Below are 14,991 nucleotides of genomic sequence, written 5' to 3'. Positions count from 1 at the left end.
TCCTTTGAAAGTATGTAAGCATCTTTAATGCATCCATATACTGTATTAAAGGCTGTATATACCAAAAACATAGATCCTGGACTGATTCTTGCTTAAGGCAGAAATGATTGTAACTCAAAGCCCTGAAGGTCAGGTGTGCAGGACAACTACTACAGGAGGCTCATACTACATTGTCTGCTTCTCCATATGGTCCTCAAGGACCCCTGAGCCTGCACATTTTTCATCTCTTCCTGCTCTGCTACAAGCCGATTTGTTAATTCAGGTGCACAGCCAATCGACTCCTAACAGACACCTGAACTAGCAAATCAGCTTGTGGCAGAGCAGGGAGAGATGGAAAATGTGCAGGATCAGAGTATTTGTGGACCGGATTGAGAACCCCTGAAATGTAAAACAGAAAATACAGTATTAAACCTGTTCAGTACAGGGAGTCAAATTAAAGTCTGACAATACTGTACTATAGAAAGCATTGTATAATTTCTCTACAAGGAGAAAAAAAAGTGGCATAAACAAAGCCCAACATTACCTATAATGACTGGCACTGACAACAGAAAATTACAAATATCACTTTGCAATGCCTCATTTCAAATGAACATCTACATAAAAACCTGTTTACAAGTAAGGAGTGACAGCAGGTACAATGAAAAAAGTCACTATAAGCAAAGTGTGAACATTGGAATGGCAAAAAGAAAAGAAAAAGTCCATTTGGTACAGGTAGGTGGTCTACAGAGAAGAGGTATCTTTAGCTGTTAGTTGCAGGCCATTGCTGACCTGAAAGCGAGTTTCATCTGATATACCATACTGCTCCAACGGGTCCTGTCAAGACAACAAGACAAGTTGAGAAAGGATGGAAAAATCCAAGTCTACAGAGGAAACATTTACATTTTTTTAAGGTTTCCACTGATCAAAGTCACACAAAATTTTGCTAGAAAGAGAATCAAAAGACTAAGGAAAGCAAGCAGGCTGGGGTGGGCAAAGATAAGCCATAAACAGTTGAGAGGATGTGTGATTACATTGCATCAAATCACCTCACTGGGTAATTTAAGTCTCACTTTGAGTTGAAGGGAAGAGCTTGCCTGTAAAATCACCTTCTGTGGTGATCTGTTTTTAAAGAAAGCCTATGAGGGAGCGACAGAGAAGTTTTGAGCCTGACCCAGAAAAAGCTAGACATGGTTCTCCATCTTTTACATGCTGAGAAACCAAAATTTCTCAAGAATGAGTGAGACAAAACTTCACACATTCTTGAGAAATGCTGGTTTGTAAACTTGTTCAGCTTGGCACTCCGGCGAGTGCGGTCACATCTCCTCCTCCTCTCCTCCAACCTTCAAAGTCCCTACTTCAAGCTGTGAATTCTTCAAACTATATTGGATTAATTGTGGAACTGATTTGGAATTTGCAATTTTGAAAACAGACTGTTTCAAGTTTAGTACACAAACAATGTCAAATGTATATGTGCTGTCTTAATTCTGATGTGTGCCATTATTACGGTAAACAAGTAATTGTGGATTAATTGCTGTATTTGTGGAAATGTGAGTGTGGACGTAATCTTGTTGTTGTTGCACTTGTAATGACAATGACAATAAATCTCATCCATCCATCCATCGTTGATGAGAATTTGGACTCTACTACCAACAATGGGCCTCATGAAAGAATATTTTTATAAACTTACAACGTGCTATGCCATATTTATGATAATCTCAGAATCAGACAATTGTGGAAATTGCACATGTACGTAAATCTGACTTCTTTGTCTGTTTAAATCAGCGCACATTCAGAAGAAGAGACAATTATTGAAAACAACACTCCAAGAAAACAAAGATAAAAAAATCTTCCCCCAAAACACAACACTGGAACTGTTGAAGTCAAACAATAATGTCTCCTATGAAGAGAAGCTCAGAAGAAAGTCTCCAATTGTTAATGGCGCAAAAACTGGAATTAAGAGCTCTGCTAAACTGAGGCAATGTGAGAAAATATTTTTAAATTCCACTTCACCTAAGGGATGGACTATGTCGCTGAAACAAGGACATAATGCTGTCACTTGAAAATGGATTTAAAACCTCTCGTCACTTCGAGCTTCGCTGTCTGCCACATGTAAGTGTTAAAGGTAAATGTCCATCACAGAGCTGAATGAAATCTTCAGCACCATAAGAGGTTTTGCGGTGTGAGATGTTCATATTAATATGTGGTCCAGTGTGATTCACCTACACATATTAGACTACACACAGGAATGGGAAAACTGGGGAATGTGGGAACTTCTTAAATCACTTAGACACACCATTCAACTAATTTGTTAATACAACCCCTGGCAAAAATTATGGAATCACCGGCCTCGGAGGATGTTCATTCAGTTGTTTAATTTTGTAGAAAAAAAGCAGATCACAGACATGACACAAAACTAAAGTCATTTCAAATGGCAACTTTCTGGCTTTAAGAAACACTATAAGAAATCAAGAAAAAAAGATTGTGGCAGTCAGTAATGGTTACTTTTTTATACCAAGCAGAGGAAAAAAATATGGAATCACTCAATTCTGAGGAAAAATTATGGAATCACCCTGTAAATTTTCATCCCCAAAACTAACACCTGCATCATATCAGATCTGCTCGTTAGTCTGCATCTAAAAAGGAGTGAACACACCTTGGAGAGCTGTTGCACCAAGTGGACTGACATGAATCATGGCTCCAACACGAGAGATGTCAATTGAAACAAAGGAGAGGATTATCAAACTCTTAAAAGAGTAAATCATCATGCAATGTTAAAAAAGATGTTGGTTATTCACAGTCAGCTGTGTCTAAACTCTGGACCAAATACAAACAACATGGGAAGGTTGTTAAAGGCAAACATACTGGTAGACCAAGGAAGACATCAAAGCGTCAAGACAGAAAACTTAAAGCAATATGTCTCAAAAATCGAAAAATGCACAACAAAACAAATGAACGAATGGGAGGAAACTGGAGTCAACGTCTGTGACCGAACTGTAAGAAACCACCTAAAGGAAATGGGATTTACATACAGAAAAGCTAAACGAAAGCCATCATTAACACCTAAACAGAAAAAAAAACAAGGTTACAATGGGCTAAGGAAAAGCAATCGTGGACTGTGGATGACTGGATGAAAGTCATATTCAGTGATGAATCTCGAATCTGCATTGGGCAAGGTGATGATGCTGGAACTTTTGTTTGGTGCCGTTCCAATGAGATTTATAATGATGTGAATCTCATCACTGACAACGATTCGATACGCACCTCGATACACTACCAACGATACCATACTGACGATACAATGCGATTCACCTGTTCCCGATTCAATGTGATTTGATATGTATTTGATGGCGATTCAATTCCTCACAGTGCGACGTGATACAATGCAAAGAAATTATACCAAAAATTGAAAGAGAAAATAAGAAGCTGCAATTCGTTATGGTACTCTTCTTCTGATTCTAATAGCGGCAGAGGATTTGTTTTACTCCTTATAAGCAGCAAATTTACCAGCTGCAACATTAAGGAACAAGAATCAGTTCCCTCATATGTGGAACCTCTTTGATCACACTGTCAGAACTGAAACAGTAAAACAACATCACTCTCATATTCAGTGATGAATCTCGAATCTGCATTGGGCAAGGTGATGATGCTGGAACTTTTGTTTGGTGCCGTTCCAATGAGATTTATAATGATGACTGCCTGAAGAGAACATGTAAATTTCCACAGTCATTGATGATATGGGGCTGCATGTCAGGTAAAGGCACTGGGGAGATGGCTGTCATTACATCATCAATAAATGCACAAGTTTACATTGATATTTTGGACAATTGAAAGGATGTTTGGGGATGATGAAATCATTTTTCAAGATGATAATGCATCTTGCCATAGAGCAAAAACTGCGAAAACATTCCTTGCAAAAAGACACATAGGGTCAATGTCATGGCATAGGGTCAATGTCAATGAGCAGATCTGATTTGATGCAGGTGTTAGTTTGGGGGATGAAAATTTACAGGGTGATTCCATAATTTTTTCCTCAGAATTGAGTGATTCCATATTTTTGTTCCTCTGCTTGGTCTAAAAAAGTAACCATTACTGACTGCCACAATCTTTTTTTCTTGATTTCTTATAGTGTTTCTTAAAGCCAGAAAGTTGCCATTTGAAATGACTTTAGTTTTGTGTCATGTCTGTGATCTGCTTTTTTTCTACAAAATTAAACAACTGAATGAACATCCTCCTTGGCCGGTGATTCCATAATTTCTGCCAGGGGTTGTAGAAGTAGGTCTTGGATGAAGCTTATTGAGATCAAAAGGCTGCTGTGACAAATCTCACCTTGCCAGTGAGTCTGTGGATTTCAGTTCGATAGAATATCAGGTTCTTCCTCATGAACTCATAACTGCAAAAGATGAAATAACAAATATAGGTGTGATTATGAATTGATAAGGCAACAAAAACAAGCTTATCAGCCTGTCACAATAACCAAATCATTCCAGTCTAATGCACATATAAATGCTAAATAGAACACTAAATCTAATTTTAACCACATACTAAATTTTATCTTAAGTTCAATTTTACAGACAAACCCCCCCCCCCCCAAAAAAAACTAAATGCAATATGACCACCTATTTCCATTATGGCGGCTAAAAATATATAAAATGCGTCCTTCTAATCTTGTACAGTGAAATTTTTGGTAACACTTTCACAAAGATAGGTTATAACTTTTTGGCCAGAATCTTTTTTTTGCATATGTTTGAACATCAACCATGATATTTCATATGATTCAAATACTATTTTAATAGTGTATTATACATTTATATGTTAACACAAGAAAAAAATAAATAAAATTTACACTTTGGTCAATGGGGGTCAGTTTGAAAGGTGTATTCAAGATACTGCATGATACTGATTGCTATCATGCTAAAATGAACTCTAGACATAGTATATAGCTTTCATAAAAATATAGTTAACATTTTCTCCTCAAGTGGTAGTTGTGACCTCTCCTGGCCCACACACTAATGTGGATGTAAATGTGCAGCACTGGGGGTCTTTGAAGATTGGGGCCAAAACCCACTGTAATATACAACTAGTCAGTCATGTAGTTACTAGTTGTAATGACACATCCTTGGCTTTTAATGTCATTGTGCAGGATACAAAATAAACAGCATGATTGTCACATTATTAGTCTTTAGGTAGTAGAATGCGACTTAAAAATTCCAAGCTATCAGTCATTTTACATAGTTTTGGCCACTTTTTTTTAATCCAAATACACCGAGTTACTGTACTGCCTTTCATTTTGATCTACTTATGAACCAGGCAACATGAATACATATTTTGTTCACCAGAAATTATAGCTCACAGTTTTAGTGATTAAATTTTACATTTTGCCTTCAAAGCTGTACTGAACCACCACCATAAAATTGTGTCATGTACTAAACTAGTTCCCTGCATACTGCTCATGCTTAATTTTAACTAACAATTGTTTTCATTATTAAAACTTTGCATTTTTGGCTGCATGTACCATTTAATTCACTTAATGTGAAAAAGCAAATGTTAGTCAATGTTATCAAATGCTTATTTCAAATTTTTAGTAAATGGAGGAAAAACAGGCAACTATGAACCAGATTTGATGTTTGTGTTAAATAAATGAACTGAATGATTTTCGTGTAACCTGATGAGAAATTGTTTGTTGTAATAATATGTATAAAGAACCAGCCCTACCTGGCCCTGACAATGGAGTCTATCCACTCCAAACACTGCTCTTCAGAATCACATTCGAACAGGTATTTTCTCTCTGCTTCTTCGAGAAAGACTACAAACAGAAACACCTATAATTATGCAGAAATACTGCACATACAGGATTACAACTGCACAAACAGTAATGATGAGTACAGGTGCTTTATCTTTAATGGCAAACTGACAAAACAGTATACTGTAGACAGTTTCTGTGTCAAAATACCCATTTGAGCTACAAAGCAATGCAATTTCACTTCTCACCACTGCACCGCTCCGTAAGTTCATGCTCCAGCCACTGCCACAAACAAATGATTGTCTCTAGATCTGGAGGTGGTATGAAATCTGGCTACCAACTACTCCTAGTGGCTAGATTGTGTCCAAGTCCTGATTAGCACGTGTTAAGTGCACAAGAGGTTAGTATGCTTTATCAGAAAGTCCCTGCTTCGAGGCCATCTGTTTCCATTCTACTAGTACATGTGAAGTTGTGTCAAGAAGAGCATGTGGTGTAAAACTTGTGTCAAATAGGGATGTGAATCTCATCACTGACAACGATTCGATACGCATCTCGATACACTACCAAAGATACAATACATACTGACGATACAATGCGATTCACCTGTTCCCGATTCAATGTGATTTAATATGTATTTGATGGCGATTCAATTCCTCACAGTGCGATATGATACAATGCAAAGAAATTATACCAAAAATTGAATGAGAAAATAAGAAGCTGCAATTCGTTATGGTACTCTTCTTCTGATTCTAATAGCGGCAGAGGATTTGTTTTACTCCTTATAAGCAGCAAATTTACCAGCTGCAACATTAAGGAACAAGAATCAGTTCCCTCATATGTGGAACCTCTGATCACACTGTCAGAACTGAAACAGTAAAACAACATCACTCTCAATGAGTGACTTAAAGTGAGTCACTACCGCCTTGGCAAAAGTAATGTGAGATACTTTCTTACCAGTTTTACTAAGTGGCACAGCAGCGGACATAGGAGTCTTGCCAAATTGCCCATCTTAAAAAAAAAAAAAAAAAAAAAAAGCCAAAACATCCCCACATGCCTAATTTAAATGTTTTAGGTGCATCAACTCGTCTTCCAACTGCTTGCTGCTGTTCTCGTAGGTCGGCATTTTGAATTAGATTTGTCGCAGTAGAAATGTGGTTTCAGGCTTCTATCAGTGATGATGCATTCGATGTGCCTTTTTTGGGGGGGGGGGGGGGGTGTCGATGAAAGTACACAGCGACCGATGCATTGCGATTTCAGATGACAATTGAATTGATGCACACTCAATGAATCAATACACTCGCATCACGCACGTTTGTATCTAGATACTGATTCGTATCGATTAATCTCCACATCCCAAGTGTCAAATCAACATGTGGACTCATACAGGATCCACTGTGGTGACCCCAAGCAAAACAGGAGAAGCTAAAATAAACTAGTTTACCTGTACAATGACCAACACAGTAAATCCCTATTCTGTTCTACACAAGAGCGTGAATGAGAAGTGACATAATTTCAGGGGCACTTGACTAACCATTCTGCAACTCTAGAGTTAGTTTAAAGGGAATTCCAAACAGCAACATAAGGGGTTAAAGATGAGGCTTCAAGCATATGTGTTACAGTCACCTTTGCCCCAGGCCCATTCCAAGCAGACAGACTAAACCAGTCACGACACACTGCTGCAGAGGAAATGCACCTAGCGGGGGCTGGCCATTGCTAGATGGAGTTCGCAGAAGGGGATCCCCAGAGCACCAAGTGGCCATCCCTGGCTCACGAAGTTAAATCCCCCGGACGGACTGCGGGGGCCCCATCAGTTCCTCTCAACAGTTTCACACCCTCTTGAACTCTCTCACAATGTGCTGCTGTTATAACTCCTCAAACTCCTGTTTCACACAAGACATCTGCACCGTTAACGGCTAAGTGTCATTTAAAAAAAGTATAAAACTAATCATCAGCAGCATGGTTTTGCCAGACAGCAACTTGTTAAATTTAAGGCTGCTGCTGCACCTGAATCAGGGCTGGCAAGTTTATGGGCTACATTTAGTCTGGCCTGTATTTGTTCTGAAATGCTTCACAGTGGGGTCCGGAATCAAACTTTGAAGAAAATAGTGGGTCCATGTCCACTGAGGTCAGCCAGTGGGGAGATTCTGACAATAAATATGCACATTAAGTTTTGTTTATACCCAAATAGTGTTTGCAACAATGCAGTTGGAAGCACAGATTAGTGATTCTGAAACTGAGTAATCCTAGAATTATCTTTTTAATCGACCATGTGATTTTGCGTTAAGGGCCTTTCATACTGCACGATCATTCAGACGCATTCGCTCACGTTTTCTGCAAAAGTGGATGCAGCAACAACGCATCTGGATGCCCAAAGGGGGCAGAGATTACGCCACTATCTGGCTTCTCGAGCATCTGGTGAACGCAGACATTTGCCATCGTGAATCTGTGACAGGAAAAAAGTGAAATGCTCAGTTTGTGAGCCATAACCACAAGATTAGGTGCAAAAAGCAGAAAAACGAGTGACAGATATCACCCTGCTGAGAGATGCTTTTTTCAGTGACTGTTTGGAGTACGACCGGGCGGAGCTGAAGTGGCTGGCTCAGCAAGAGACCCGGTTAGAGAGAGAGACCACAGCCAGTGTGATCGGGCAGACACACTCAACCCCAAATTTTCACTTTTGGATATATACACACACCCAGTTTGAGCAATGGAGCTTCTTCTGTTGTATGATTGGTGGTGTATGAACGAACAGTTCTGATGTTCCTCTGACACGTTTCTGCACTCTATTATCTTCTGTGTTTTGGCCTGATGCCTCGTTTCTATTGGACATACAAAGCCACGTCACAGCATGCAGCAGTGAAAGTTGGACTGAGTTGAACATTTCCCATGGTGAGATTGATGTTAAGCGGTGGTGCACGCTCCCGGTAGAGCGTTGCACAAGCACGGTTTCTGCGCGCTGCACTGTGGCATTTGCACAATGCTTCTCATTGAAAATAATGGGTTTTAAAGCGAAGCACACTGCGTTTGTGCACTCTGTGTGAAAGGCTCTTTATACCTACTCACTGGTAAAAATGATACAGGCTTTTTTTAAACAAATGATCACCATTTGCAGGAATATAGTAGGATTCCTCACAATGGGCCTCGCTGCCAAGACGCCTAAGACCGCTCTTGAATCCCAATTCTTCAAACTGTCTGTGCTAACTGATTTACCTCATGGCTAGTGCAATACTAGCCAATCATCATCTCTCCAAATGCCACCAATGGATCTATATACACAGACAACCTAGAAAAATCTTAGAACTGAGGAAGTCACTTGGATGAATGGCAATGCATTGGAAGTCCAAAAAGAAGTCCAGTTGATGCATAATATACTTCAAGACAGCTCCTATCTGAATGAATCAGAATTTGAATTGTCATATACACAGACTCCATGCACTCTTTATAGAGTGAAGCATAGTTTTGTGGACCTCATGATGGACTGTGAGAGTTTGTATAGCTCCTCAAGCCTACATCCATGAGCTTTCAAGCCTCACAATTCAGGTATGAAACCAGGGGGCGGCAAAGGTGTTGGAGATATTTTACAGCAGGCAAAGAGTCAAAAGTGAAGAAAAGCCCGTTTACTGTTGTGGGAAACCAGGTCACTTATGGTCGCAGAGGGGGTAGTGGTATAAGGTTGAGATAATGTCCATCATGGCAGGTTCACTAACCTGTTTGGTGTTTCTGATAATAATTCTCCTTTTATAGTGATACTTCAGAAGAGGAAGCAAAGTGATAATAAAAATAAATATGACGCAACGCTAAAATACCCTAGGCCGTATGAGCCTTGTGTGTCTTTATAATTTGCAGTTGTTTAATTAATTATTAAGATCCTGTTGTCTTATGTTCTCAGTGAAGCCCCTCTATTAGTCAATCAAAAACAATATTTACATTTTAACGGCGCATGCAGGAGGCTTCACGTGTGTGCGTTTTCAGTTTTAGAAGTGTTTATTTCTCGCAATTGCTAACATCCACAAAATGTCTCGTAAATGACTCCATAGGTGTTCTGAGGTTAGAAAAACAGTGTTTTCAGTTTTAGAAGTTTATTTCTCGCTAGCTTTTACATAATATATGACAAAGAGGATATATTTACACACAAACGAAACAGAGTTTTGCAGCTAGCTACCAGCCTATGATGTCACCATGCTAAGGTCCACAAAATAAGTTCAGAGGCGTTATTAGGTTCCAAAAATGGCGTTTTTGGTTTTAGAAGTGTTTCTTGCTAGATTTTACATAATATATGAGAGACATGCATATAAACACAAAGCAAAGCGGTTTCGAAGAGACCAGCCATTGACGTCATGGTGCAGCTCTACTCTGATTGGCTGTCATCCTCTGCCACTCAAAAACAAAGCAGAACAGATTCAAACAGAATGTGACTTTTTAACCTGTGTCCCATGAATGTTCCCTGTGAATTTGAAGACTGTGACAGTAATAGAACTGGACTTATGCTGTACACAGAGAGACAGACAAGATGCCAGGTCTTCGCAATACCGATGATCATATGTTGGCCTCGGGTAAAAACTATGCAAAAGTGGTCCAAAACTGGTGGGCCACTGATCATCACCTGGGAGGTGGTTTCACCAGTGTTATACCATGGTCAGTGAGAATTCCATGTCTAACTGCTGTGCATTATTTTCATGTATACGCACATGTAGTTCGGCGAGTTAAGTCACTGTAATATCACTCCGCTCTGGTCGTCACCACAGCAACGCGCAGATCAGCTGTGTTTTGACAGGTGAATGACAGAAACGCGATAAAACACGGACTTCCAAGTGAATTTTAATATTTCTGGCCAAAATAAAACGTTTGAGGAATGGGAAGCAGAGGAGAGCAAATGAGAAGATCAGCAAAAGCAACGGCATAAAGATTTAACATTGGACGAACTGGTCAAGATTGAAGATGGGAAAGAAGAAGAGAACAGTTGCCAAGGATGAAAATATCCTGAGACTGGCATAAAATAGTCCCAAATACTTACGCATTTTTATCAAGTTCTGTTAACTTAAATAAATATTTGTGTGTTAGCTCACTGTGTGGGACCATGGTATAAGCGGATTAAACGACAAGAAGCTGTGCATTATACGGTTTGAAGTGCATTCAAACCGTATAACGCACAGCTTCTCGTTGTTTAATCCTTACGTATACACCAGGTCTAGAGTATGGCATTAGCTGTGGGTTAGACTCAAAACATGCTGGGTAAAGCTGTGACTAGGATGGCTACAAATTCAGTATGGGGAATCTGGCCCCAAGCATGAACACAGATGGTGAGATGGAGCAAAAAATGATTAGTAGCTAATTCACTCATAAACCCACAAGAAACCTTTTGGGGGTGGCAGGAAAGCACAAAAAGTAGTCCTGATGAACAGCACAATTTGAATGGAGTGTATTCAACTGTGGACGCAGACTGTACTATAGTGTTCTGTTCTTTTATGTCAAAATCTTGACTGATAACTGTCATAAAATGGAGTCATCCCACAAAGTGTGATTTGTGAATGTATGCATAGCCAAGGAGTGTGGGTTGGTAAAGTGTTAAAAAGATCTGCTGGGGTTGCCATGTTTCTGTGAGGCATACAAAATCCATTGTTTATTGGTGACCTTGAAGAGGGCTCACCAATAGAGAAGCTCTGACTGTCTTCCCTCTCCACCCGACACTGCTCCAACAGCAAAGCTCCAATTGGCTTAAAAACACATAACAAGGTCATTAGCTTCAATAATTCCTTAACATGAAAATGAATTTATGTCACAATAAAATACAACTTCATAAATGGATGAATGCTGGTTGTTAGAAGGCACTACTCTGAGTTTGTCTCCTCAAATACCTACTTTGATACCTAAACTCAGATCACTGAGTCCTGGTATACCAATATGACATCAGATATGACTGTATGCCAGTGCTCTCGCATTGATATTACCAAAGGGCTGCTTGCCAGATCCTGACACCCTAGTGAGTCAATTGGGAGAAAAAAAAACAAAAAACAATATCCAAACTGTCAGTGACTAAGTTTACATGCAGCCAATAACCCTTTCATAACCGGAATACTGGCAATAACCCGGTTGCGCACGGCCACGTAAATGCCTGCAAAAACCCGAATATGCTCATATTCCGGTTTTTAAAAATCCGAATAAGGCCCCTGGGTTACTCCTTTTCTAACCCAAATATCAGGTCATATAAACGCGCATCGGGATATCCCCATAGAAAGGAACATTATTTTGTGTTCTGCGCATGTCCTATCCGCAAGGAATCTTGGTCTTTTGAGTACAGCAACTACTTGTATGCGGCGCGCGCAACCCACCGGACACCACAGAAGCAGATGTAAACAGCGCATTGTATTCTGCGTCCTTATCAGGCGGGCCGGTCGCGGCACCGGTCGGCATATCACCGCGATTGCTCTGCCTCTGATGTGCTTACCGTCTGTGGCTCGGTAAACGCCACAACAGACCACTCTCACCGCCCCCCTCTCTTCTGTGCGTAGCTGCGCCAAATCTGGCAACAGGTCCAGAGACGCTCGCTGTTTTGATGTGGAAGCAGCCCACGGGAGAGAAAAATGTTAATGCCTGTTTGAGAAAAGTGTGTAGTGAGGGGTTTTACACGAAGCAGGATTTGCATGAATGCCAGATCAAATCAAGCACCGGTGGACAACGTGCGTCGCTGTTTAGATGGAGATATTCCAAATGATGCCAGTGACCATGTATACAGGAGTAACTGTCTGCTTAAGCATGTAAATGGGTTATTCCTAATGATTCAGAAACCAGAATATTGACCTTAACCCGAATATTAACGGCATGTAAATGTAGTGAGTGTCTGGGCTGATCTGGAGACATTATCATGGATCATATTAGATCCATGAAGTTACATAAGAGAAATCTATCTTATGTAAACACCAAAATGGTAAACAAGTAACAAAGCTGTGGCATACTCAGCGTTTCCCTTCATCAATTATTCACCTATTACTGTATTTAAATAGCTCTATTGTGATTATTTATTATGATTATGTAATATTGTATTTTAAATAAAAAACCTTAAACTTAAAATTTCACATCAAACTGTTTCAATTGATAAAGAAAGCAACACTGAAGACACAAGGTCATGTAGCTAATGATGAAGGCTGTGAATAACTGTCCACATTGTTGCTCTAATGTCAAGTTTGGAAAAGTGCGTCCAAGGATTAGACAGGAACAGCAATGGTTTACACCGATGTTCTCATTTATGTGTACTGTGGTATTATGTAGGGCTGCAATAATTAATAATTATTAAATTAACTGCCAACAAGTCTGTTAATTAATTAATGAGTTATTTTTAAGCATCCAAATTCTTTGATTTCAGCTTCTTAAAGGCTAATATTTCCTTGTATCTTTACTCGTTTTTTCTTCCTCTCTGGTAGTAAACTGAATATTTTTGGGTTTTGGACAAAAGATATTTGAGGAAGTGAGCTTGAGCTTTGAGAATATATATATATAAACAGTGTTGACTGGCGTGAGATTATGCACCTTGTGTGGTCCAAAGGTGTGTCCTCTAAAGAAGGATGCTGTAGTTTATACTAAAGTTTTCTTATACTAACCTCCTCCTCATCAGTCCGGAAATAAAAAAGGAAGTTAACGACGAGTTTCACCAGTCTTTTCTTTACAACTGTGAAAACAAAAGAGGGTTTGTTTGCTTTTTCTGGACGGCGGGTAAACATTTGCTCTCGTGACTTTTGTTTGACCATTAGCTGCTAACACAACATGGAGAAATAATCCGGTTACTGTACCGTTTCCTTTCTTGGGTCCTCTCATCCCCAGCTCGGCTGCCATCTCCGAAGGCTGGCGGCTCAAAGAAACCAGCTCCTTCTCGTTGAAACGCATCACTGACGCAGTAAAACTACAGCCTGGCCGTGGCTACGACCGCGGACACATGCTACATCCGCTAGCTAGTGGTTACAGAGTCGTCAACGTGTCCTTTAGACCACAGGTCGGCAATGTGCCATTTCAACCTCTCTCATTTCGACAGTCAATTTTAAATGAACAAAAATAAATAAAAACTACAATATCAAGCCTCTTCTTTGGCGCTTCCGTACGGAGAAGAAGAGGCTCTTATTTAACGTGGGTAGCCAACGAAAGCACTTAGCGGCTTATCTCCAGGAGGGCCCACAGCACACCTGTTCAAAGCACCAGTTGGGAGCTTAGCTGCGATCAGGAAGCGAAGCCGAATCGCGGGCATCCTAGTCCAATGCCGCCGCCGCCGCCGCCGCCGCCGCCGCCGCCTCCCTCACGTACGTACGCTCCGGACACTACTGCTGCTGCTGCTTCTCCTTCTTCGCAGTCTTGAACATCTTCTTCTATGGCGTTTAACGGCAGCCGGCATCCTTATTGTTGCATTGCTGCCACCTTCCGCATTAGTCCGTTATAGGCAAGGCAAGTGTGTAGGACACAAGGTAATTCAAAGTGCTTAGTTTACAGAGACATTAAAAGCAACAAAACAAGATTTTAAAACAATAAAACAGAAATTGAGAAGTACAGTAATATAAAATAAAAGCAGGCTCAATACATTGAACAGTCAGAATCAAAAAAGAAGTAGAATAATAAAAGGCGTAAATCAGCAATGTATAGTTAAAAAATACAGGAAGTAAAAGACAGCAGATTAATATTTAATCTAAGAGTACGCTTCAGTAAACAATAGTGTTTTTAACCCTGATTTAAATGAGCTGACAGTTTGAGCAAAGCGCAGATCTGTTAATAAATTACTTAGAAATACATGTCATATAATATTATTGATTTCAGACTCTCTTAACCTCACATAGCCCCAGCATTTCTGCTGGGGCTATGTGAGGTTAAGAGCGATGATGGTCAGAAGGTTTGCAGTGGGTCAATATGTTCTAGATATCTGCATAGTAAGTTACTGTACTTTTGTTAAGATATCTGTCGGCACCAAAAGTATATCTTGTAAAAGCTGCCATCTTTCATTATCTATCTTATCATGTGAAAAGACATAAACAGCAGGCAGCGGTTTCACTAACACGATTGCGCTGCTTTTACGTCTTTCAAGTTTGACCTGGTTAGCCACATGGCCTAAACATGACGCAGCATTTTATGATCACGTAAGCACACGCATTTCTTTATCAATGATGTGAATGGATGTCTATAAAACCTTACTGTAAACTGTGTTCGGGGTCTCACTCCTGCACTCCTGCACTCCTGCACTCCTGCGTCCTGCGTGACCTCAGGACGGTGAGAATACCAGATCTGGTATGATCTACTTT

The 14,991-nt window shown here is 40.0% G+C and overlaps 1 protein-coding gene across 1 annotated transcript; it reads right to left on the bottom strand.

The window, feature by feature from the left end:
* On the bottom strand, positions 1–14,040 carry plekhj1 (pleckstrin homology domain containing, family J member 1). The gene is made up of 6 exons (XM_034183337.1): positions 13,504–14,040; positions 13,315–13,382; positions 11,367–11,433; positions 5,692–5,782; positions 4,306–4,369; positions 1–813 (listed from the first exon to the last, which is right to left on the bottom strand). Exons 1-6 carry the CDS (start codon positions 13,595–13,597, stop codon positions 721–723), a joined length of 477 nt encoding a protein of 158 aa, XP_034039228.1. The 5' UTR covers positions 13,598–14,040; the 3' UTR covers positions 1–720.
* Between the last annotated feature and the right edge of the window lie 951 nt (positions 14,041–14,991).

The sequence above is a fragment of the Thalassophryne amazonica genome, chromosome 12 (assembly GCF_902500255.1).
Source record: "Thalassophryne amazonica chromosome 12, fThaAma1.1, whole genome shotgun sequence".
NCBI classification, from domain to species: domain Eukaryota; kingdom Metazoa; phylum Chordata; class Actinopteri; order Batrachoidiformes; family Batrachoididae; genus Thalassophryne; species Thalassophryne amazonica.
The sequence above is the reverse complement of the archived record's forward strand: the minus strand, read 5'-3'. Positions and strand labels throughout refer to the sequence as shown.